This window comes from Delphinapterus leucas, chromosome 12 (assembly GCF_059928025.1).
Source record: "Delphinapterus leucas isolate spDelLeu-1000000601 "Yukka" chromosome 12, BTC_Dleu_Yukka2, whole genome shotgun sequence".
NCBI lineage: Eukaryota > Metazoa > Chordata > Mammalia > Artiodactyla > Monodontidae > Delphinapterus > Delphinapterus leucas.
The window spans coordinates 44,252,859-44,279,576 of NC_143140.1; the positions used below are offsets into that span (position 1 = coordinate 44,252,859).

The following is a 26,718-nucleotide window of genomic DNA, read 5'->3' on the forward strand; positions in this document are numbered from 1 at the left end:
TTATCCTATGATCACAAACAGAAGGAGAGTGCTGTTTATCAGAGAAATACAAACCTATTTAAAAATACCTACATTAACTTCTTCCGGATCTATGCTCATTTAGTAGTATAGGTTTTAATGAACATAGAATATCACAGTTACTATATACCGAGTATCTTTTCCCATGCGTAAATTTTATCTTTATATATATTTTTATTATTTCTGTCCAAAATATTACCAAAGTCTTGACTCTTAACATTTTGTATAAGATTTTTCAAAACATGTCTATGTTAATTCTTTCACTGACTTGCTTATAACCTTTATATTTCTTAATGAGGAGGTAATAAACCAAAATTTAAACTTAACCCCCCAAATTAGCTATAATTATAAAAAGAACATTGTATTAAGTGACTGTGAGACCATTTACATAAACTGATTAAATGCCTCCTGATAAGATAAAAGTGTGGTACAAGTTAGAAATTAAAACTTGTTCACTTCAAGAAACCTCCCGCCCCCAAAAATAAAACTTTGAAAATATAGGTTCAAATGTTTTTGAACTAATTTTATAAAATGATCCAGTAATTCTAGTTGGGTGTAATAGGGCCCGTTAATATTTGTCAATTATGAGTTACAGAATAGTTCAAAACTAATTGTTTTATTTAAAATACAGGCAGTAATTACACTGTTTATATATGGTCAGATTAAGGTCTCACAGGACTTGTTTTAACAAAGAGATGACTTGCTTTTAATTGCCTGCATGTGTTATTATTTTGTTAAGGGAATTGTTTTCTAGTGCTAAAGATGAAATATTAATTGTGTAAGATCTGTTCCCACTTTTCAAAGAGTCAAGTTAATTCATTTAACTTCTTGGGATCTAGATAAAGGAAATCAGAGGCATCTCCTGACAGGCCCAGTAATCCCATCTTCACTAATGGAGAATAATGAAAATAATCAGTTTATTATTTCTTTCATTTTAGAAAAGACATATGTCAATGGGTTAAGTCATTAACAGATTCTGTACCACCAAAATTAGTCCATGTTACCCATGTGTTGGGACAAAGCACAGAGATGGAGGGAGAATCAAACAAACAAGGCAAAGAGTTCAATTCAGTTTAGATTTGATGACATAATGATACATTTAAGAAAATATATTATAATTACCAAGTTTAAAATAAGCCTCATAAGTTACTTCTGTCCAGACTTGAATATAGTAGATCTTTGTTGATGAGGGCTACATTTGAAGAACTTCTTGTGTTACCACTGTGAATGACACTGTATCATTTCTTTTACACCCAGAGAGAGAAAACAATGAATAGTAGAGAGTGTTAGGGTAAGACTGCAGTCCAATGACCCAGTCCCACATGGCAGGCTCACGGTACCTCAGTGGAGTTACAAATGGGCCTTCCAGGGTTACTTGTGAATAGCTGAAACTTCAAATAAATATGTGATTTGTTGCTTATAGTCTTCAATGAAAAGCTTTCACTAGCAGCAACACTTCCGGACCTCTTGCCTTAAGATTTTTCCTTTTTAACATATTTTAACGAGTATATGCTAGTCCAGCTGGCTGCAGGGACTATGGAGATAAGCTTACTTACGTCTTACCAGGGCATTCCTAATCACATCCAGAAGGTAACTTCTAAAAAAAGTTAAAAACTCAGCAGCATGGAACTCTTGCCATAACCTGAGGTATAAGCGGTTCCAACATCAGTTTACGTTTAGAGCTCATCCTACATCTCTATCTTCCGTGCAGAGGCTGAATATCAACACGTACTTATCTCTGCAGAGTAGGATTATCAACAAATGACAACAAGAAAAAATAAAACTGGTTCTTGCTAACTCCACTTGGTAAATTTCTTATGAGTACGGTTATTTGTGAAAAAATACTAACAAAACCATACGAAAACAAAAAAATGTTAATTGTAAAACTGTGAAAAATATTAGATTATGAAATCTCACTTAAACAAATCTTTTGTTCATTTAAACCCTCCAACCATCCTATCAGGTGCGTAGCAGGTAACACCCTTATTTTATTGAGTAAGAACCATTAAAAAAAAAAGCAACTACTAAATGATCTTCTAAATCAATCAATCATACCTTTGTATGAAGGTACAAAAGGATACTAGAATGAAAACAAATTTTAAATGAGTGAAAAAAGAATTACTGAAACTGTAAAACGATTATTATTTTTACTCCTAAACCCTCATTCTGATGAAGTTTGGGGTTTGAAGGCTTTGTGTTTCTGTGGCATGAACTGGCAAATTGAAATGCCACCTCTTTGGGGGTCAGTGTCACCATGCTGACAAAAGTGCCAATTTGAAGTTCAAACTTCAAATTGAAGGATCCGCCTTGGAAGAATAATGTGAGATTTAGATGTTTCTTCTTTCTTTTTTTTTTTTTTTGCGGTATAGATGTTTCTTTTCTCTAATTGCTTTATGTCTGAAAAAAGCTGTTACAACAAACAGTTGATTCACTTTATAAAACAATCTAATCATATGCTATGGGGCTAAGGAGAAAAAAATGTGAATGCACCATCCTTCCTTACTTTTTATAGAAACTATTCTGTGGTTTCTCATAAAGCATGTCAAAAATAAAGTAGTATAATTTTCAAGTTAGACTACCTAAATGGGATATTATGACTCCCTAGCCTCAGCTGTTAAAATTATATTCTAATGTACTGACAAATAAAAGATTTGTACTAATAAAAGATTAGTACAAATAAGATTTGTACTAAAAAGATTAGCACAAATAAAAGATCTGTACAATAAAAGACTTGTACAAATAAAAAGATTTGTACTAAGCAAATAAAAGATCAATTTTAGTCACTTAGTTCCTCAATACTTTCCCCCCACATCTGACCTCATTGAAAATCTTGTCCACATTTATGGGAGAAAAGTAGAAAAATAAAGCTAGTCTTTCAGGAAATAGAGTAGGGACATTTTAGGTCAGCATTTCAGACTAGACATTACCCCTGAGCAACCAGCCCCTGGCTAACTAGTGAAGGATTCTACTACAGTGGGACACTGTGACCTGGTCCCTCCTTTGCAACTAATTTCTGCTCATCTTTTAAGACTTAGCTCAGTCTTTACTGCCTACTCTGGAATGGATAAGACAATAAATCTTCCTACTATCTTTTGCATATCTCCGTTCCTACACATATCACATCTGTGCATCTTTCTGTCCACTCCAACTGGACTAAAGTTTCTTAAAAGCAGGGACACCTTAGTAACCCCAGTGTCAGAAGACAGTATGATGTGAAGAAACTGACGAATAATGAAAGCTACAACATCAAATGGAACCCAAAAGTTAAATGGTAGTTGGGAAGGGGCTCAAAGAGTAAATAAAATCCCAGGAAGCAGGGCAGAAATGGAAAAAGGCAAGCAGCAAGAAGACTGTACTTGCTGGTAAGAGAGACGCAGGCAACCCTGACTAATTTGCCACTGAATGTAAGCCTTTCCCTATACACACACTCCATTTGTACAATACCAAATATAAATTCAGGATTATAAGAGCCCAACTGTTACAGAGGACTGATCAACCGGAACTTTGAAATAAACTTATAAGAGTGAGAATGGGGCTTCCCTGGTGGTGCAGTGGTTGGGAGTCCGCCTGCCGATGCAGGGGACGCGGGTTCGTGCCCCGGTCCGGGAAGATCCCACGTGCCGCGGAGCGGCTGGGCCCGTGAGCCGTGGCCGCTGGCCCTGCACGTCCGGAGCCTGTGCTCCACAACGGGAGAGGCCGCAGCGGTGAGAGGCCCGCGTACCGCCAAAAAAAAAAAAAAAAAGTGAGAATGGACGTTATTATTTTTATAACCCTAACTTACTAGGTTTTTATACATTACATTAGAAAACTAAGCAATGAAACATGATTGGGCAAAGCTTATAAGATTTTTGTATTCTCCAAAGTAAAAGAATAAAAGCTATGATTTTTAGTTTTTAAAAATTTTTGTATGTTGTTTCTAATGGGCAAAGAAAGAAATTTCACTTCAAGCCTGCTACAGAAGCTTAGCTCTCTGAGTCATTTTAACTACTGCTGACACCACAGAAAAAATTTACCTGAGTTCACCTTTGGTTACTTCCTGTTACCTTGGCTAACTTATCTAGTCACTTACAAAACAAAAAAAGAAACACATAAAGCAGCTCATCATTAGTTACAAGAAAAATGACCTAAAGCACGTCTCCATGCATATTAGTACATTCTACCTTCATATGATGAAATAAGGCAAAATTCCTTCATGCATGAATCACTTGTTGTAAGGAATAGTAGACAATGGTGCCACATAAGTTTTATGAAGCACTTTCTCCTGTAATCATGTGATGACAGCTAGTTCTTATCCATACACACCCAATCTTAAAGTCTTTCACTTTCAACTTAAGTTGGGTGCAGGTGTTTCAAAATGCTTCACTACGGACAATATCACAGGTGTACTGAACGAGACAGTAAAGTTTTTTACTGAAAGAGTGACTTGATGTTTTGAATACTCCCCATAGATCCTGAAATGACTGACAGTTATTTTCCAATGAGGTGACAAAAAGAAGAGGCAAATAAAAGTTTTTCCAAAGATAAGATACTGGTATTAGAAATGTGGCCTCCTCCTGGTATGAAATGTACCATCAAGAGTACCTCAAAAGTATACGTACTATTTACATCATTTCAATGAAGTATGTGTATGGTATGTGTATGTTCCCTGATGGATACAAGCATGTGACAGTTTGGGTGGGAAGAAAGTCTGTCACAAAAAGATAACTGCCTAAGAGGCAGGTTAGTGGATTAATGCTGTGAGTGGCTACCTCACTGCCCTCCCTTTAAAAAAGACCCAAAAAACAAGGGGAGTCACCTTGTGTATTATTTAGGAATGGATGGGCAGGTAGTGCAGGTTAAAAATTTAGGAGAGGGCTTCCCTGGTGGTGCAGTAGTTAAGAATCCGCCTGACAACACAGGGGACACGGGTTTGAGCCCTGGTCCGGGAAGATCCCACATGCCATGGAGCAACTAAGCCCGTGCGCCACTACTGAGCCTGCGCTCTAGAGCCCATGGGCCACAACTACTGAGCCTGCGAGCCACAACTACTGAGCCTGTGAGCCACAATTACTGAAGCCCATGCACCTAGAGCCCATGCTCCGCAACAAGCCACCGCAATGAGAAGCCCGCGCACTGCAACAAAGAGTAGCCCTCGCTCACCACAACCAGAGAAAACCCACGCGCAGCAGCAAAGACCTAACATAGCCAAAAATAAATAAACAAAATAAATAAATATTTTTAAAATGTTTTTTAAAAATTTAGGAGAGAATAAAGAGTCTTTAAAGGAATAAAAAAGCCTCACAAATGTGTGTGCCATTCTTGTGCAGGACCACAGTAACTTTGTATATGTACTGTGATCTGGGTGTAGGAATGGCAAAAAAGCACTAAGGTGCATTCTGACAAATGTGTCAGCTCAAACCACGTGACTGCTTATCATTTACATGTCAGAATGTCATAGACAGCATTTTCATAAAATCAACAAGAAGAGTAGCCAGAATTATACACAGGAACACTACAGTAACAACAGCGGCTCAGGTCCCTAATATCACGCCAGGGAACACTGAAAGAAAAGTGTAGGTCTTGCGTGCAGGCCAGATTAGGTACTAAACACAAATCATAGAATAAACTGAGTTAGGAAAAAGCAAACATTTCAGAATGTTATTTTAAAGTAAACAAAAAAGTGAAAAGATTGAAAAGGTGAAAATGAAAATAAATGGTAGCATAGTAAAGTGGAAAAGCCAATGGACCAGGAGATGAGACTTGAGTTCTAAACCTAGTTCTACAATTAAGCAGCTAAGAGACCTTTAGCAAATCATCTAAAAAACTAAGAGACTGGGGCTTCCCTGGTGGCGCCGTGGTTGAGAGTCCGCCTGCCGATGCAGGGGACACAGGTTCGTGCCCCGGTCCGGGAAGATCCCACATGCCGCGGAGCGGCTGGGCCCGTGAGCCATGGCCGCTGAGCCTGTGCGTCCGGAGCCTGTGCTCCGCAACGGGAGAGGCCACAACAGTGAGAGGCCCGCGTACCACAAAACAACAACAACAACAACAACAAAAAACTAAGAGACTGAACTAAAATAACTCTAAGGTTCAACAGTTATATGATTCTTTAAAGATGTCAAATACAAAATTAACACCCAACCAATTTCTTCCTGCTCTCCCTCCACTAAGGTTTTGTCTCATCATTCTGTGGATTTGTTGATAACTGTGCTGCCAGTTGGGGGGCTAGCGCCTTACAGTAGAACAGTTTTATTAAGGTTTTGAGTCTTATTGTGATGTTCTCACTCAATAGTCAAGGATGTTATAAAGAAGTACATTTTACATGACAATGTTCTGGAAAGAAGATTGTCAAAAAACATCTAAGAAAAGTACAATCAGGTAGCCATTTCAACATTAAGCTTTAGCTTAAATTTCAATTTACTCTTAATTAATAAAAGCATTTTTTCGATGTTCTTTAAAATACTGCAAAGTACTCAAAAAGAAAGAAAAATACAGTGCAGAGAAATGAATAACTGAAGGCCAATGCTTGCAGTGGGGGCAGCCTGTGGGTCCTGTCTCTGACAGCAATAAAAATGATCAATCTCTTAATTATACTTCAAATGGAAAAACTAGTCTATATTCCCAAATCTTCAAGAATGTAGCAAAACAGAGATTAAATAGATTTTAAAAACACACACAAAACGCTTATAGCATGGATCAAATGAATTGGAAAAATAAGATTATTCCTAAAATTACTGGGAATATCCCAGTCCAAATTTCTATAACTTGAGTTCAAAACTAAAAAGTTTACTTAACTGTCTCTGTGAGGATTTACAGGAAAATGGCAACACTGGTTGTCTCTGGAGAGGGGAACTGAGTCAGGATTCTATGTATAGGAGTTGAGATAGAGACTTTTCACTAAATTCCTTTATAAACTTTTAGATTTTGGAACTATACAAGTGTATTGTCTACTAGAAAAAATATTTGATTATTTAACTGAACACATGTATTAAAAACCTTGATAAATAGGACTTCATCAAAATAAAATATTTTTTACTCTTCCAAAAAAATGAAAAGGTAAGTCTCAGACTAGAAGAAAATAATTACAAACCATGTCTGGTAAAGTACTTGTATAAAGAATATATAAATAACTCTCAAAACTCATGGATTATATGACATATAATCCATGAAAAAAATGAGAAAAGGATTTACATAAGACATTTCATCAAATATATCCATGAGTAACAATAAGCACATGAAAACACTCAACATCATTAGTCATTAGGGAAATTTTAAAAAACCAACATGAGACACCACTACACAACACTAGGATGGCTATAATAAGACAAAAAATATATACACTAATGAAGATGTGAAGAAACTGGAATCCCCATTCATTGCTGGTAGAACTGTAAAACGGTGCAGCCACTTTGGAAAAGTTTAGCAGCTTCTTAAAAAATTAAATATAAACTTACCATACAACCCAGCCATTCCACTCCTAGGAATCTACCCAAGAAAAATGAAAACATATGTCCTGTATGTGGATGTTCAGAGCAGCATCATTCATAAAGGTGAAAAGGTGGAAACAACCCAAATGCCCATCAATTGGTGAATAAACAAAATGTGATACATACACCCAATGGAATACTACTCAGTAATAAAAAGGAACAAACTACTAATTTATACTACAATATGAGTGAAACCCAAAAACATTATGCTAAGTGAAAACAATCAGTGGCAATTTTATATAATTCCCTTTATGTGAAATATCCAAAAGAGGTAAATTACAGAGACAGAAAGCAGACTGGTAATTGTCTATAATTGGCAATAGGAGCAGAAATTAGCTACAAACAAGCACGTGGGAACTCTGAGGTGATGGAAATATTCCAAAACTAGATTGTGGCGATGGCTGCACAACTCTATAAATTTAATAAAAATAAAAATCACTGAATGGCAAAAAAATTATTTAACACAAACTCTTACTGAAAATGAAAACTATATAGCAATAAAGAAGATTAGGATTATAAGATAGTATTATCCTATTATTAGAGATATGAGTATGTATGACAGTATCAAAAACCTTGACTAGTATAGTACAGTGGTGACAAATGACTCAGTAAATATAGTTTACTATATTTAGTAAACTGTAAGGTTATTATAAGAGGTTATAACTTAGAGGTTATTTAGTAACCTCTTAAACCAATGAAACTTGCTCAATTTTCATAATTTTGAGTAGTGGTCAATGATCTTTTCTATTGATCCCTTCTGGAACTGGTTCTGATGGTATTTCAGATGCCCCTCTTCTCCCCTCCTTTTGAGCCTTTGTGTATTTTCAAAGTGCTAGATATACATAGGAATGCCAGGAAAGGCAAGCATATTTAATTAAGAAAAATAGTTACATTCACAGGCCAAATAGCATACATTTTGAGTTCCATATTCTTTGTTTAGTCTTTTAGGCTAGAATATCAACATTCCTCTCAATCCTACTATTTCTAATTCTACTTAATAGGCAAACCATTTCCATAGATACTATATGATTCTTGAACTGTGTGATATAGTTACAAGTCATGTAAATAATACTGCCATCACCACAACTTAGGATATATTAATAAGAAACACAGCATTATCTACTGAAGTATTACCTTTGTATTTACTAATGCCTTACCTCTTCCCATAAAGGATTTAAAGTGGCAAGTTTTAAATGTTTTTCTATATGATAAATCCAAGTCTAGGCAATATATTAACAAATACAGCAATACGCCACTGAAATTTCCCCTACAGCTTAGTGTAACCAATAATAAGACAAGTCATTCAGTAACAGGGTGATGGTCAAATTATGGTGCATTGATATAAAGAACCATAGTGCTGGTATTTAAAAACATAGCTTTAAAGAATTTTTAATGACTATCATGTTATGTTAGGTGAAAAAAGCAGCAGGACATATAATTTTATACACACACCCCCCTGCTCAAATATTCAAGTATATATCTGCATGTGTGTGTCAATAGTGGCCTCTATGAGTTAGGGGTCTATAGCATTTCCCCCCTAGTTTTCTGCATTTTCCTAGTGTTCCTTATGTTGCAATTAAGAAAAGAGAATTGTGATTTTTATATTTTTCCTCTGCTTACAGGAAAACAATCTTAACCTAAGCTACAAAATGAGGACTACAAAACAGGGCAAGCTCTTGACTGGACTTGTGAAATGTTAAAGCCTCAGAGAACAATGTTGAGTAAAACATTAAAGAGTAGCAAAAAATTCAAATAAAATACGTATCCATTATTCAATATTTTGAATTTTAAAATATCAACCAAAGGCAAGACCTTTTCTTTGTTTTTTTTTTACTATCTCTTATTCCTTTAGAATGAAGAAACACAATGCGAGATTAAAAATAATGTTTACCAGAACTGAATTCACAAATGAAAGATGCAAGCCCCAGAAATATGAGAGTAATTTTAAAAGTGTAATTTAGTTTGCTAAAGAGAGTGAAATTCTTATTCTCTTAGTATCAATAATTTATAAAATAGTAAGTTAAATATCAAGTGCTTCTATTTCAAAAGATGAACAAGATAATGAAAATATCTTCCTGAAGTAACTAATAACTGTTATTTATAAATATAGAATGCTTATGTTACTTCAGTAACAAAGAGAAATGAAAGAGATGTTATAATGTTGCTGATTATATTACCTTCAGGAGCAACTGCAGAAGGACAGACTTCTTTGAGGAGGTCTCCTAGTGTATGCAATTGTCCATCTGTAGCCACAGGACGAAAAAGCTTCTGAATGAAAGGCCGTTCAGTTGTTGTCTATTCGAAAAATGAAAAAAGATTTCAAACAATTAAGTCTCTGTTGCTGCGAATTATGAACTAATAGATCAGAAATTTAAAGCTGGCATTAGCTGTCTTCTGATATAGTGTAAAGCATATAACATCACAAATGTGGTATTATGGCCCAAAATGCTTAACACGAACTCAAGTAAATCTAATCACAGGAAGCAATAAAACAAATGCAGAAGGTGCAGCATTCTAAACACAGCTGGCCTGAACACTTTAAAAAAGTCAAAGACATTAAAAAAACAGAAACAATACAAAAAGATTAAAAGAGACTGACAAGATATAACAACTAAATACAAAACACAAAAGTCTGACTGAATACCGGATTGGAGAAAGCAATTTAAAAAGATCAGCTATAAAAGACATTTTTGGAATAAATGGGGAAATACGAAATGAACATTAGATAATATTATTAAATTAATGTCAAATCACTTAGTTGTGATAATGTTTATAAGGACAATATCCTTATTATTAAGAAATTCATGATCCAGTATTTAGGAGTAAGGTACCATGATGTCTGAAACCTACAGTCCAATGGTTGGGGGAGGGGAGCGAGAAAGAGTATGTGTGTAGAAAGAGACAGCAAATGTGAAAAAATGTTAATTACTGGTGAATCCAGGTGAAGGGTATTATATGGTCTTAGTTGTTTTATTATTTTATCTTTTCTATAGGTTCAACAAATTTCAAAATAGTAGATGTATTTCCTCTGACAATTGTTACTAGCACTATGTCATAATTTATTGCTAAGAATTTCAACGTCTTACCCATCCGAAAAATTAGGTTTAATTTTCTCAAACGCCCTCTCTAGAAGCACGACAACAATGATGAAGCCTCCCCATGACAGACTGCGGAGGCTCTGGAATCAGCCAATCTATGAATAAATAGCACTGTCGTTTTTGAGTTCTGTGATCTTGCACCCAGTTTCTTTGGAAATCTGGGACATTCCATACCTCTTAAGTTTATTCTGGGAATAGGAGAACTGCCAAGAACAGAATAAGTAAATGATAAGGAGAATAATACCCACCACAACTCTTAATTGGTATTTCATTTTAAGATGCTAAGTTTTTGTTTTAAGCTTCCTGGAACGAAAAATCGTAAAAACCTACAGGAACAGAGTAATACCTTATATTTTATAAGAAAATGATTTCAAATACCTAGCCATTAAAGACAAGTTTTTGGTTTGTTTGTTCGTTTTTTAATTAATTTATTTATTTAGGCTGCACCGGGTCTTAGTTGCGGCATGTTTAGTTGCAGCATGCGGTATTATGAGTTGTGGCATGCATGTGGGATCTAGTTTCCCAGCTAGGTATAGAACCCGGGCCCTCTGCTTTGGGAGCGTGGAGTTTTACCCCCTGGACCACCAGGGAAGTCCCTGTTTGTTTGTTTGTTTTTAAATCACAGAGGTATATATCTCAACTTCTTCAAGATAACTTTTACCAGATTTGGTAAAAAAAAACATCTGATTTTAAGCACAGACATAAACTACGATGTAAGAAAAGCTAGATGTGGTGCAAGCATGTGAGTAACCTCTCCTGGCTTTACACTGTGTGTTCAGTGAATACATAATAAATGTTAAAAACAGTGTTACAATAATACAGTTGAGCATATATGGAAAGTATGAAAAAAACTAAAATTTTAATAAGTATGCACTGAATATAATGCAATTCACTTCACTAACTGAACTCTTCATTTTTTAAAAGTATGATTGAACAGGGAACTCTACTCAATACTCTGTAATGGCCTATATGGGAAAAGAATCTAAAAAAGAGTGGATATATGTATTTGTGTAACAGATTCACTTTGCTGTACACCTGAAACTAACACAACACTGTAAATCAATTATACACCAGTAAAAAATTTTTTTAAAAGTGTGATTGATATCCTTCAATTTTGGAAGCTCATAGTTTTCCCACAGGTGAAACTGAGAATGATATCATGCACAATCAAGGATTAACTATGTGAAGATAATAAAGGTTAGAAGAATTCAGAGAAAAAAGAAATGAATAGGGGACTGCAGTAATAATTTAAAATAGCCACCACCCACTTAGTGCTTTCTATCTTCCAGGCAATGAAGAGGCTTTTAAGACTTTTTAGCAAAGGAAGTGACGTGATGAAAGAGGCTTTTTCTGAAGACTAATGGAAAGCAGCTCTGTGTACAATGACTTGGTGAAGAGGTAACATCAGGATGATCGGTGAGAGGCTGTCTGAGTAATGCAAGCCTATGTGATGACAACTAGGCCCCGGTCAGTAGAAAAGGAGGGGCAGGACTGTACCCCCAATTTAAAAAAAGTTAAAATGTATCATCCATGCTCTGATCTGAAAATACTAAGGTTTTCAGCAAAGCCAAATAAATCTTTTCAAGATTCATTCGCCCCCTACTTAGTGACAAAACTATGAGGTGGCTTAGCTCTAATAATATAATATATATTATAATAATTTGAAAAAATATGCTAAACAGGAAAGGCTGAGTAGTCTCAGCCACATATTAAAAAACAGAAATTCTCCCCTATTCCCATTCCTAGAAAAAATGGCCTGTAATTTCCCTGTACTTCTCTTTTTTCAACTCTCTCCCAAAGTGGAGCAGTTATAATAAAGGTATAACTTCAACAACCTTCATAATGCTATTTGCTTGGGGGGAGGGGGAAAGCCCACATATTCTAAGTAAATTCTGTAGAATGGTAACCAAGAAAACTCTCATCAAAGCAAACTGCTGTTTTTCAAATAATAAAAACCTTTATTAAGATACCCCAGTAAAAAATCTAATAAACACTTTCTGTTTAACATTTATTCGAGTGCCTTTAAAAACCTGCATTCTCGGGCTTCCCTGGTTGCGCAGTGGTTAAGAGCCCGCCTGACAATGCACGGGACACGGGTTTGAGCCCTGGTCCAGGAAGATCCCACATGCCGCGGAGCAACTAAGCCTGTGAGCCACAACTACTGAAGCCCGCTCACCTAGAGCCTGTGATCCGCAACAAGAGAAGCCACTGCAATGAGAAGCCCGCACACCACAAAGAAGAGTAGCCCCCGCTTGCCACAACGAGAGAAAGCCTGCATGTAGCAGCAAAGACCGAACACAGCCAAAAATAAATAAATTAATTAATTTTTAAAAATCATATTAAAAAAAACTTATATTTTCATTCTTAAAAAGTTAGTATGTTAGAAAAGAGCCATTAAGTGTCTGAGTAAGTTACACCAAAGATTATGAAAAGTACTCAATTTTGAGAGTTACTTATCCTTAAAAGCCCTCCACAGACAGATCAGGAATTCAACTACTGTACAGAGGTTCTAAAGGGCAATGGGAATGAAGGGTAAATTCATGTAAATTTCTTAACAGATCTCATTAAACCTAAGTTGAAGTTAAGCAGAGAAGACTAAATTATACTAGGAAGTATTTAAAAGCTATTTTCCTTTTGAATATAGCAAGAATTTTAAAAATACAAAAACTCCACGAACATGAATTCTTTAAACTTTGATTTAGTATACATAAAACCAGATAATGCTAACAATATCCATGGTAATCTGAACCTTAGCCTGATAGATAAGAAAGCCACTGTAATAAAACTACACCACAGCACTTAATCTAGCCATATATTTGTAAATATGCAAACTATTTCAGGGACTTTCAAGAAACAGAATTACTTTCTCATGAGAAATAATATGACTTGGTAAAGTCATATTTGAAACTGCCCTTGCTAGTTTTTAAATTAAATATGTTAGTCATTTCTTTCTTTTTTTTTTTGCGTTACGCGGGCCTCTCACTGTTGTGGCCTCTCCCGCCGCAGAGCACAGGCTCCGGACACGCAGGCTCAGCGGCCATGGCTCACGGGCCCAGCCGCTCCGCGGCATGTGGGATCCTCCCGGACCGGGGCACGAACCCGTGTGCCCTGCAGCGGCAGGCGGACTCTCAACCACTGCGCCACCAGGGAAGCCCCTGTTAGTCATTTCTTAAACACATCAAACGTATATAAAATTAGGATGCTACTGGCTGGCTGTGCCCCATCCCTTCTTTACTTAGGCACCCTCATCACTGTACCAATAACTTTCCTGTATGAAAAAGTTATGCTGTTGATTTACCTTGGAGATATACTGAACAGAAGCAGAGGAACTAAATTTGTAAAAATTTTAAGTTAAATTTGTAAGATTTTACTGAATCAAGTTTGCACACATATGCATGAGTATAAATGGAGGTAATATCTACACTGCAGAGTTTCTGAGATAAAATATATACACAGTACAATCATGGTACACACAACCACCTAAATACACACTAAAACACACACTACCACCGCAACATTACCACCACCACGATCAACAGTTTTAGAGCACTGTAATGAATATTTTAACTTAATACTGTCCCAATTTAGCAGACTCAAATTTTATTTCTTTTTAGTTTTAATCTACTTTCTCTAAGTTCACTTATCTAGATGCTAAAAGGTCCAGAATCATGAAATTCAGCTTATGTTGTAATGTTTTTATATGGCAGGGTAAAAAAAGCAAAGTCACTTTAGGACTTGATTCAGAGCTAGTCTAGAACTTAACACCAAAAAGCAAGATCCATAAAAGGAAATATTGATAAACTGGACCCTTATCAAAATAAACTTTTACTCTAGAAAAGATTCTGTGAAGAAGATGAAAAGGCAAGACTGAAAGAAAATATCTGCAAGACTACATATCCAACTAAGGTCTTGTATCCAGAATATATAAAGAACTCTAAAAATCCAACAGTAAAAAACACAAAGAATTCAATTAGAAAATAAGCAAAAGACACCAACAGACATTTCACCAAACAGGATATACATATGGCAAATAAGCACGTGAAAAGATGTTTGAGGGCTTCCCTGCTGGCGCAGTGGTTAAGAATACGCCTGCCAATGCAGGGGATGTAGGTTTGAGCCCTGGTCCGGGAAGATCCCACATGCCGCAGAGCAACTAAGCCCGTGCGCCACAACTACTAAGTCTGCGCTCTAGAGCCTGTGAGCCACAACTACTGAGCCCGCATGCCACAACTACTGAAGCCTGCATGCCTAGAGCCTGTGCTCTGCCACAAGAGAAGCCACCACAATGAGAAGCCTGCGCCCCACAACAAAGAGTAGCCCCCACTCGCCGCAACTAGAGAAAGCCCACGCGCAGCAACGAAGACCCAACTCAGCCAAAAATAAATAAATAAAATTAATTAATTAATAATAAAAAGATGTTTGACATGTCATTAGCCACTAAGGAAATGCAAATTAAAACCACAATACAACATCCCTACACACCTACCAGCATGTCTAAAATAAAAAATGGTAATAATACCAAATGCTGGTGAGCACGTGGAGAAACAAGATCTCTCGTACTATTGCTAGTACAAATGTAAAATGGTTCAGCTCTTATGGAAAAGGGTAAGGTAGTTTCTTAAAAAACTAAACATACATTTACCATATGACCCAGCAATTGTACTCTTGAGTACTTCCAGAGAAGCGCAAACATATGTTCTCAAAAAAAATTGTGCACAATTGTTCATAGTAAAAACAATCCCAATGTCTTTCAACAGGTGAATGGTTAAACTGTGGTATATCTATACCACAGAATACTACTCAGTAATAATAATGTAAAAACCTATTAATACATGCAACAAATTGTATGGAATGCAAGGGAATTACACTACGTGAAAAAAATCCAATCTCAAGCTTATGTACTATATGATTATACTTACATAACATTAGTAAAATGATAAAATTTTAGAAATGGGGAAGAAATTAGTAGTTGTCAGAGGTCAGGGAAAGGAGAAAGTGAGGTTGGAGGCTGAGCTATAAAAGGGTAGCCTTTGTGTTGGAACAAAACTAATGAAATATGAATAAAGTTTGTGGCTTGTATCAACGTCACTTTTCCTGGCTATGATATTTTACTGTAGTTATAGAAGACGTCACCAGTCGGGGTAACTGGGTGAAGAGTATGTATAGAGGTGTTTCTGTATCATCTGTTACAACTTCATGTGAAGATTATACATGTTAATTTATGAAAAGCATTTAGAAGAATGCCTAGTGAACAGTAATTGCTCAATAAGTGCTGTTACTGTTCTTATTAAGCATGACTTGACAGTCAAAGGAAATTTATTAAACACTAACATGTATTTTATAGAGTTGTAATATGAAATATGGATAAGAAGATATACTAATCTTGTCATCACACTGTTACTACATAGCATTAGGGCTGACTTTGTTGTTTTGGTAGTATATATTGTATCAATATAATGAGTTAGAAATGTTAGTTTGTTGAAAATGACAAATTACAGCTGGACACATTTGGTTCACGGACCATGGAGTTAGTGACCTTAAAGAGGAAAGAATCATATCCAATAGGAAAAAGAGATTCTATTCACTGAAACAAAGAGATTAAAAGTTATGAAAGAGAAAAACATAAAAATTCAGAAAGGATAAAACCTAAAAGATGCCCAGTAGATGCATGATGATTCACTTGTTTGTGAAACTTATAAACGCCCTTAATTAAAAGGCTGGGGGTAGGTGGGTCTCCTACTGATACATCAGGCAGTACCTCATGATGACAAGGGACTCCGTTTGTTAGAACTGCTTAGATAGAATCATCCCAGTAGTAGTACCCAGGTTCAGGATCTCTGATCTGACTCGCTGTAAACTGAATCCATAATATTTGGTCCAGTGAGCCTTAGACTGGTATTCTAAGCCCTTGGTTGGGCTGAAGAAATAAATATTATATTGATACTTTATATATGTTGTATTTCTCCAGGTACAGCAACAAGTTTTGATATCATCAGCTACTTTGTATGTTTTGCTTTTAAGTCCTATGAAAGAGTCAGGATAATTGGTTTACTATATTTGTAAATAAAATTTGATTTACAAGACTTGCTTAAGTATATCAAAGGAGTTCTGGGCTTCCCTGGTGGCGCAGTGGTTGAAAATCCGCCTGCCGATGCAGGGGACGCAGGTTCGTGCCCCGGTCCGGGAGGATCCCACATGCTGCGGAGCGGCTGGGCCCGTGAGCCATGGCCGCTGAGCCTGCGTGTCTGGAGCCTGTGCTCCGCAACGGGAGAGGCCACAGCAGTGAGAGGCCCGTGTACCGAAAAAAAAAAAAAAAAAAAAGGAGTTCACTTGTTAGGTTTTTAGATTTTTTTAAAAAAAATCAGCTATACTGAACTATAACGAATTAGCAATGCCTACTTATTAATAGAGAATGTTAATTAGATTTATTTCATTGACTATATAGATATTACTATGTGTTTTAGAAGAATTAAATATGGAAAAGGAATAAATTATAAAAATATCAAGAAGTGAAAAAAATTGCTCTGATTTTTATGCAAACCTACTATATTTATAACTAACATAAATTGAATTGAAAGGCAATGGAAACACTAGATTTTATAAGTCCAATAAAACACATATAACTGTAAAGTTACTTCCAATATTAAAAACTCCACCAACTAGGGCCATCAAAATCAGTGCATTTTCACTTGACACAGTTTTAAAATAACTAAATTTACTATATTTTAAAAGCTTTACATAATAAGTAGTGAAGCCTTCATTATTGCCAAAATGGTGACATGATGAACACCAATAAAACTTTCCTTATATCCGTAGAAAAAAACCACAATATATACTTTACTTTTGAGAATCATGTGGCCACTGATATTCCATTAATCCTTGTAATGTGACAGGCATTACAAGGATATAAAGATAAATAAACTGCAACAAAGAATATTACATTTATTTCCTGTCAATGTTTTTTTAAAAAAAGGATTTGAGATTGCTTATAGCAAAAGCATGCATATAATAACAATAAAAACTATTAACACATCTTTGTCTTGGATAGTATGATCCCATCTCTTATATGCAGAATCCAAAAAATAAAAACAACAAACCAGGGGCTTCCCAGGTGGCGCAGTGGTTGAGAGTCCGCCTGCCGATGCAGGGGACACAGGTTCGTGCCCCGGTCCGGGAAGATCCCACATGCCGCGGAGAGGCTAGGCCTGTGAGCCATGGCCAGTGAGCCTGCGCGTCCAGAGCCTGTGCTCCGCAACGGGAGAGGCCACAACTGTGAGAGGCCCGCGTACCACAAAAACAAAAAACAAAAAAACCCAACAAACCAACAAACCAAGCTCACTGATCCAGAGAACACATCAGTGGTTGCCAGAGGCGGGGAGTATGGGGGTGGGAGAATTGGGTGAACTGTTTTTGTTTTTAGTTTACAGAAATTGAATGAGGGAAAAAAAGGACTAATCCTGCTACAGTCTGTAACATAAATTAAAATTGGAAGAGACTGGAGAATTGGGGAGTCTCTTTGGTTAGCTTGAGAAATAATGAGGATAAGAACTTGTGTGGTGGCAAAGAAAATGGAGAGAGTGGATTATAAGGGATGTGGATAGATTGTGTGATCTGAAAATAGATTTGTTTCCTTAATTCATTTGTTTATTCTTACTTTAATTCACCTCTTTTCTGTATCAGGCAGTTGTTAAAGGTATTCAGCAGAAAATGAGCAGGGTTACTCCCCTCACAAAGTTCTCTGACCAGCCCTGAGTAGCTCTCCTTTAATCCAGTAACTCAAAAATTAGTCCCACCCCCTAAGAGTGCTCACAGCCTCCATCCAGAAACATTCCCTCCACATCCTTTCAAATTCTGCTTCCTAGCCTGTTCCCAAATCTCCCAGTTTCTGATCACATCTTCTCTTCCTGACTATGATCCCACTTCACCCCATTGGCAGCTTTCATCTCTGGCTTCTTAGATGCACTTCCTACTTCCTATTTTTAGAGAGTTAGGCTGATTTCACGTGTTTTGGGTAAATTCTTGCCTAGTCCAGTGAAGCCCTGTGGTCTTGGCAACTAGGCACAGTCCTCATGGCTGTCTCCCCACCCGCCCCCAAACAGCCCAGACCCAGACAGTCAAGAGTCCAGCCACAACACAACACAACACAACAAAACAAACAAACAAAAAGAATTATCCCAGTAATAGTACCCATGTCCAGGATCTCCAACAACCAGAGGGCAGGGGTAAATACATTAGAAATCTTCATTCATTAAACATTTGTTGAGCACTTATGAAGGTATCACTTGTGCTAGTAGATACAAAGATGAACAATGCACACATAAACAAATAACTGTAACAGTGTTAAGTGATAACAGAAATATGTACAAAGTGCTATGAGAAAATTTAAAAGCCCAAGCATAAACTTTTTAACTCTGGACTTTTTGGCAGCTAGAGCAAAAACAAAAGTAAAAAACAAACAAACAAACATCAAACAAAAAACTGGTTACATAATTTCATTTTATAAGTGTTCAAGATATACCAGCAGGTTCAAAGTAAAATATGCTAAGTGTGGTAGAATGTAATGTATTAAATAAAATTGTAGGGAGTTTCCAAAGAAGATGAAAACAAAGGAGAGAATATAGGTCTTCCAGTTTCCGACTTGAAATGGAGAATTTTTTTTTAAAACAGAGAAAGAGACAAGACTATTTCAGGCAGAGTACAGCACCAATCCTTCCCTTCCATATGACCCTCCCCACTAAAATATTCAGAGGCAGATGGAATATAACAGTACCTGTGAGAAATCAGTGGATAAGGGGAGCAAAGTGGCCTACAAATTTAGCACATAAAGCGTGGAATGTCAAATGCATTGAATTAGCAAGGGCTTGGTTGGAATCCCAACTCACAACACAACTGACTGGGTACGTAAGGCAAATTACATCAGTCTTTGGGAGCCTGTTTCTAAATCTGAAAAATGGGAATAATATATATTTTTGAATGACTGTTGTAACAATTAAATAAGATGAGATACACAAAACACCTAGTGCAACAGGTGTTAACAATTAACAATGATTAATTCCTTTCATTTCTCCCTTTAAAACCACGGTTAAATGTGGACCAAAGAAAGGTAACACTATCTAGTCTTTACAGAACCAAAAACAGAGAGAATAAAAAATAATTGGTATCCAACCATGAGTTGTTCCCTTTGAAGTCTTGTTCATTAGAATATGTGGCACAAAGAAAAAGAAAATAGGAGTTTATAGAGGATATGCTGACAGACTTTACCAACAATGACGCATGATATGTGCTTCAAACTGTCACATGCATATCTGGCCTTAGATATATTCATGCATGTCAAATTTTGCATCACATGCTTTTCAAAAGAAGCCTCATGTTAAAATTAGCTTAAGAATATACACAATTACAATACCTCATTAAGTAAAAAGAACAGGCCATTTTCAAATGAATGCTTTTAGGCCTTTACAGTAAACAGTCCTTTTGGTGGTGGGAAGTAGGGGGACAGGGGGGACAGCGGGAGGGGGGAGTCTGTGCCACTTAATCAGACTACTTTTATCCTTTATGTAGGGAAATAGGAGACTTGAAAATAAGCACTTTCTGTAGTTATGCTACCAGAGTCTGAAGTCCACTTTTAATATTCCCGACAACTCTGAAAAATAATAATTAACATTTGAAAAGCTGTCATTATTATAGTCAGGGACACTTAATCCTCAAAGCAGCAGTGTCTTAATTTAGACTATGTTTAAATGAAAGTACCCATCAGAATTATATCCACACATCTGGTTTGAAGCTTATGTTTTGTCTTATTTAAATTGTTATATTTGTTATATTTCTGCCTAGACAATACAAAATATATTTTGCCGCATAAATAATTAAGGCAAATTTTCTTCAAATACAGGCAACAGTTTGTGTCTTCCTCATATCCTTTCACTGAATAAAATGTGTTACAGGGAAGTACCATATCCCTCTTACTCAAGACTGAGATCAATTTGATGCTGTTTATGAGCTAATTTATAAAACAAGTTATATGGCTTTAAAATGTTTTATTTGAAATTATTAGTAGAGTGGTCAACTGAAAAGCTTCCTATAAAAGTGCTAGGATTGATGTGTTTAGTAATAATTATCTTAATTCTTCTAAGGTTTCTCTGGAAAGATTTCAAAACCATACCTGGGGAATCATAGTTTAAATTTCATTATCTATAAGAGCTTTAAAATATCTTTTCTAATTTTACCTAAAAGCCATACTAAAAGGTAGGCTACTACAAGAGTAATGTAATTAATAAACTGTTTTTGACTAAAGAATCAAAGGATACTTTTATATACATATTATTTCTATCTTTATGGTATAATTACATAAAATAACTATGCAGCACTTTTAATTTGTACAAATATAGAAATCCAGGTAGCAAGAAGAAACATCTGGGTAAAAGAGGTTGTGTTGACCTCAGAATTAAAATTCTGTTCTCTTGATGTCCAGTCAAGTGTCTTATCCACTAGAAAAGTGTTTCTAAACTTGGGCCAGGAGCTATGAAGCTCTGCAAGATCCTCAGTCCTCCGAGCAAGGTCTGTAGGTTTTACAGTGAATGCTAAATAAAGTTTATAATATGGGAATGTTGATATTTTTGTTTCTGATACAAATAACTTAAAAAAATTATCCTACTGAAGTATCATCAAAAGCAGATTTCATAAATTCTTGTGAAGTTTTTACAAGTAGCAAATAAAAACTAGTGATAAATATTTTACAGATCTCACTGTTGAAAGTAATCTGCTGATTAAGAAATTAAAAAAACATAGCCCTTGACTACTCTAAAAAACATATGAAGAAAAACAATGTAGTAAAACTATAAAACTCTTGAAAGAAAACACAGAAGGAAATCTTTATGGCCTCGGATTTGGCAAGACAACCTGAAAGCACAAGCAACCAAAGAAAAAATAAGCTGAATTTAAGCAAAATTAAAAATCTCTGTATTTCAAAGGACACTATTAAGAAAATGAAAATAAAATCTACGGTATGGGAGAAAATACATGCAAATCATATATCTGATAAGGAATTAGTGTCTAGAAGATATAAAGAGCTCTTATGATTCAGTAATAAAAAGACAACCCAACTAAAAAAGAACAAAGGTTTTGAAGATATTTCTCCTAAGGTAACATACAAACGACCACTAAACGTATGAAAAGATGTTTAACATCATTAGTAATTAGGGAAGTGAAAACTGACACCAAAACGATATACCCCTTCATACCCACTAAGATGGCTATAATTAAAATGATAGAAAATAACAAGTGCTGGCAAGGATGTAGACAGATTGGAACCCTCGTACTCGGCTAGCGAAACATAAAATGGTGCACATGCTTTGGAAAACAGTCTGGCAGTTCCTCAAAAGATTAAACATAGAATTATCGCATAACCCAGCAATTCCACTCTTAAGTATCTACCCAAGAGAACTGAAAGTATATGTCCACACAAAAACTAGTACATTATTGTCTACAGCAACGTTTATCCATAACAGCCAAAATGTAGAAACAATCCAAATAACCATCAATTGGTGAACAGATAAACAAGATGTGATATCTCCAAACAGTGGAATATTACTTGGCCATAAAAAGGAATGTACTGAAACATGCTACAACATTGATGAACCATGGAAATACAATGAAAGTGAAAGAAGCCAGGCACAAAAGGCCATATACTTTAAGATTACATTTACACAAAATGTTAAGAATAGGCAAATCCATAGAGAGACAGAGAGAGAAAGTAGATTAGTGGTTGCCATGAACTGGAGGTGAGGGAGAATTTGTCATGGGCTGAAAGGAAGGAAGGAAGGAAGAATGAGTGACTGCTAGTCAGGTGTGGGGTCTTTTGGGGGTGATAAAAGTGTTCTGAAATTACATAACAGTGATGGTTGCACCAATTTTGTGAATATTCTTTAAAAAAATCAATGAATAGTACACTTTAAAAGGGTGAACTTTAGGACTTCACTGGCAGCCCAGTGGTTAAGACTGCACTTCCGCTGCAGGGGGCCTGGGTTTGATCACTGGTCGGGGAACTAAGATTCCGCATGCCATGCGGCACAGCCAAAAGAAAAAAAAGGGTGAACTTTATGATATCAAAGTTATACTTTAATAAAGCTGTTATTAAAAAGAAAACATAATGTAAAAAGTCCTCAACTGGGTGGGCAGTGGGGGGGGGGTCCTTCTGGGGTGATAATTCAGATTCATCATAGTTTGATTTACAACTATTCATCAAACCATGTTTGTTTCATGAGTTCTTAAAACAATAGTTATTATGTCAATAACTATAAAAACAATAAAAGATAAATAAACAATAAAAAAACAATAAAACAATAAAAAATAAATAAACAATAAAAAAACAATAGTTATTATGTCAATAACTATATCTTGACAAAATATAGTCAAGAGTTTCCAAACAATAAGGATCAGGGAAATATCCCTGTCCTCATGAATTCAGAAAAACTATAAATTTTTCTTTAAAAAGTTGTATAGCATCGTGCCAATTTTAAAGTTGCCTGTGGGAATTTAAATAACTCTGCCTTAATTTGTTTAACTCATTTAAAATCATGTTCTGATGCTTAAAATGAAGCCCGAAAGTTTTGAAATTATAAAACCTAGTGTAAAGCATGTGTGTGCGGCGGGGGTGGGGTGGGGGGGACTTACTAAAATGAGTTCAGAATTTAATAATAAAGGATTATATAAAACATAATTAATCTATCTTACCAAATAGGGTGTCTGGATCATAAAAAATGTCCTTATTGATCAACTGTTGCCCAGCTTGTAGATTCATTACGTCTATTATTTCTGAGATTTCCCAGAACCCACTCCACTAGTCAGGGCAGGAGGGGAACTCCTCATCTACCTACTTCCTTCCTGCTAGCTTGGAACCTCTGATTCCAACCCACGCTTCTGAGACCCGAATGGAGAGGAGGGACTCTGCAATAAGAGGGGCTCTTCCTCTCACAGATTCTCGACTTAGAATCTAGAATGGTAAAGGAATGATATTCTAAGTGCAGGTTAGGCTTTACAGTACCAATATCATAGTTCAATTTCATTACTAATTATGTAGCCTATCCTAGGAATTTTTTTTACTTATAATTCAAGTCCTATCTCCTTTACAGATCCAAATTTTTGGAACACAATATATATGAAGAAAGGACTGTCTACAGAATCCAAAGTAGGCTAATATACCCCATCAGAATTTTAGTTCAAGATAATTTTCCAATACCACCAATTCAGCAAGTCAGAATTGCAGGTCTCTTTCCACAACAGGAGTTGTAAATAGCATAAACATTCTGCTATTTAGTACACTGAAGCGGTGATTTTTTTAAGTAAGGGTCTAAGAGGACCGCAGAGAGCGAAGGTTAATTCTTGTGTAACTTAAGTGACAGTTTATCCAGCTGAGAAATGGAAGACTGTGGTGAGGCAGAAGAGAATAAACTGTGGCTAAAAGCTGTTATCATGACACTTATGAAAAGTTATCAGCTGAACTACAAAATGGGTGAAAGAGTGTGTATTTCAACTTAAAATATAGTTCTTTATTTAAGGAATTTTATTTGTTGTTCCAAAAGCAGATCATTATTCCCCAGAATTAATTACAATTAAAGAAAGCCTTCTTTACACAGAACATAAATTACTATATTATTTAATGTGGACATTGTTAAAACATTCCAAAGTAATAAATCTATTCAATTATATGTGATATGACTCAGGAAGGCATGGAAGTAAAAAAGTTTTTAAAACAATAATGTGTTAGAGGGAAGAGCAAATTTGTTATTTCTACTCCATTAAGGATTCCTTAAGCAACGTAAAAACCAGAGTTCTAGTTATACTTTGATGTGTAGATCCTTTTGAAAGCACTCTACCCTGTTTTATACGAAGCATCTGTAGCTAAAATGAACACCTAGTGAAGAGTACGAATGCTGCATTACACAAGCAGACGTCAGAACTGTCCGAAGGCTAAGTTACTTTAAACATGTATGCAGTCAGAAATTAGCTGTGGCTTACTTCTTAGAAGTAACAGATAATTACCCTCATCATGATGAAAAGGATTTTAAATGTAAGCTAACAGAGGTATTTTTCCTTTAGTAAAGCTCTGCTTTTAAAAGTAAACTTCAAAACTTTAATTAAAATAGGAAATGCTGGGCTTCCCTGGTGGCGCAGTGGTTGAGAGTCCGCCTGCCGATGCAGGGGACACGGGTTCCTGCCCCGGTCCGGGAAGATCCCACATGCCATGGAGCGGCTGGGCCCGTGAGCCATGGCCGCTGAGCCTGCGCGTCCGGAGCCTGTGCTCCGCAGCGGGAGAGGCCACAACAGTGAGAGGCCTGCCTACCGCAAAAAAAAAAAAAAAGGAAATGCTTATTACATAGTAAAAACTTCTCAGATTAGTGAGGCAGAGAAAAGGAGGGGTTCTGTAAAAGGAAAAGGTGGGACAGAAAGATCAAGAAAAAGAGAAATGGAGGAGGAAAAGAAAGGAAGGAAAGACTAAAAGGACAGAAGTGCCTACTGAAATACATTATTTCTTTCAAATTTTAAACTAACAGGAGAAATTCTTTCTTCTCATATACATGAAATAACCAGCGTTTCTCTTATCTATGCTTTGAAATACCTAGACAAACAGAAATCCAAGGCAGTATGTATTCTTAACATTTTGAGTCTTTAGTTTTGAAGACATGTTATTTCTTAGTTTGTTAATTTTCTACATTTGAAATGTAATATCCATTTACATGAATGTTTTGAAGACAGATTTAATATGGTGTAAAATATGGTTAATGAAGTTTAGTAGTAAGTAACATATTAGTTTGACTTCTCAAAGTTTTGTGCACATTAACTCAGCCACACATCTAATACACAAATCACTCATCAGTGAATTCAATAATCATTTGAAATCCTCAGCTTACTAATTCATACAATTTCACAATTGTATGAATTTTACAATTCATACAATTTCAAAATTGTATGAATTTTACAATTCATACGATTTTAATTAAAGTTGTGTACATAACTGTGTCACAACATAACAGATAGGTGACTTTCATGAAAAGATCACGCCCAAGGTAGACATATGGTCTCTTCATATATGGCTGCCAAATGTAGATCCAATCCTGTTGAACTTAATTGTGATCAAGACTCATCATTCCATTGTTAGAGAGCCCTCCCTATCCACTACCCACTCTAAGCAACACACTCAAACAGTGGCTCTTTGAACCAGCATTGACATTCCTTTACATTTACAGGGTTGTTTGAAACAGACCTTTGAGAGACACATCCTGTTTGAGACAAGATATATTCTATAAAATGCTCCCAAGGCATCAAAAGATAACGCAATTGACTGTTTAGTATAGTTTAGATTATATTTCTTAACTGAGAATTAACATTTTAATGTATCACAAATGATCTGCAAAAGGAGCAACTTGCCTAGCCAACAATTTAGAAATTTCAAATATGTATATATCAAGATCCACATCTATATGTAATAGCAATACAATTGATGCATGCATCAATATATCTACACATATATCTCTGTATTTACATGATCTCCTTAATACTTGTCTTATTATTATAAACAACCTGCATGGATTATGAAGCAAAAATATATAAATCCCCGCAAAACCTTGAAAATTAAAAACAAAATTAAAAAAAAAATGGGTATGACTCAACAACTAAGACACAAACTTCATCAAAGAGTAATATACCAGGATATAAAATGCCAAACAAAATTTTCTAGGTTCAGGCCAGAAATAAAGAATAAGATATTAGCCTGTGTATTTTTAGATTGCTTTTTCCTTCTAATATTCCTAAATAATCACACATACATTACCTACTTGAAATTATTAGTAAGTAGTTATTTTAAAAGTATGAGTAATTAGACCAAAAGCAATTCTCATATTTACCCAAAAGAAGGAACCACTACTAAGAATCAAAGCCTAGTAATTCTGTTCTTAACGGACAGGTGTTGTGTGTTCTGGCCTGTTATATGAAAATCATTTATGAGAAGAACAGGAAAAAAAAATCAGAAGGTAGTTTTCACTATTGGAATAGATAAGTGATTAAGCAAATTTTCTTACACCATGAAATTGTCAATAGATTAAATGATCACCCTATAGGGCATCATTTCTGGATGTTGGCAT

At 35.8% G+C, this 26,718-nt stretch overlaps 1 protein-coding gene across 7 annotated transcripts in view; it reads right to left on the minus strand.

Annotated features, from left to right (window-relative positions):
* The window catches only part of ATG5 (autophagy related 5), a 129,320-nt gene that overhangs the window by 20,987 nt on the left and 81,615 nt on the right, over nucleotides 1-26,718 (minus strand). For 3 of the 7 annotated variants that reach the window (XM_089921625.1, XM_089921624.1, XM_022553424.3), the window contains exon 7: nucleotides 9,659-9,776. In XM_089921625.1, the coding sequence (XP_089777751.1) occupies nucleotides 9,659-9,776 (118 nt within the window). The other 4 variants (XM_089921622.1, XM_089921621.1, XM_089921623.1 and 1 more) reach the window with 2 other exon arrangements.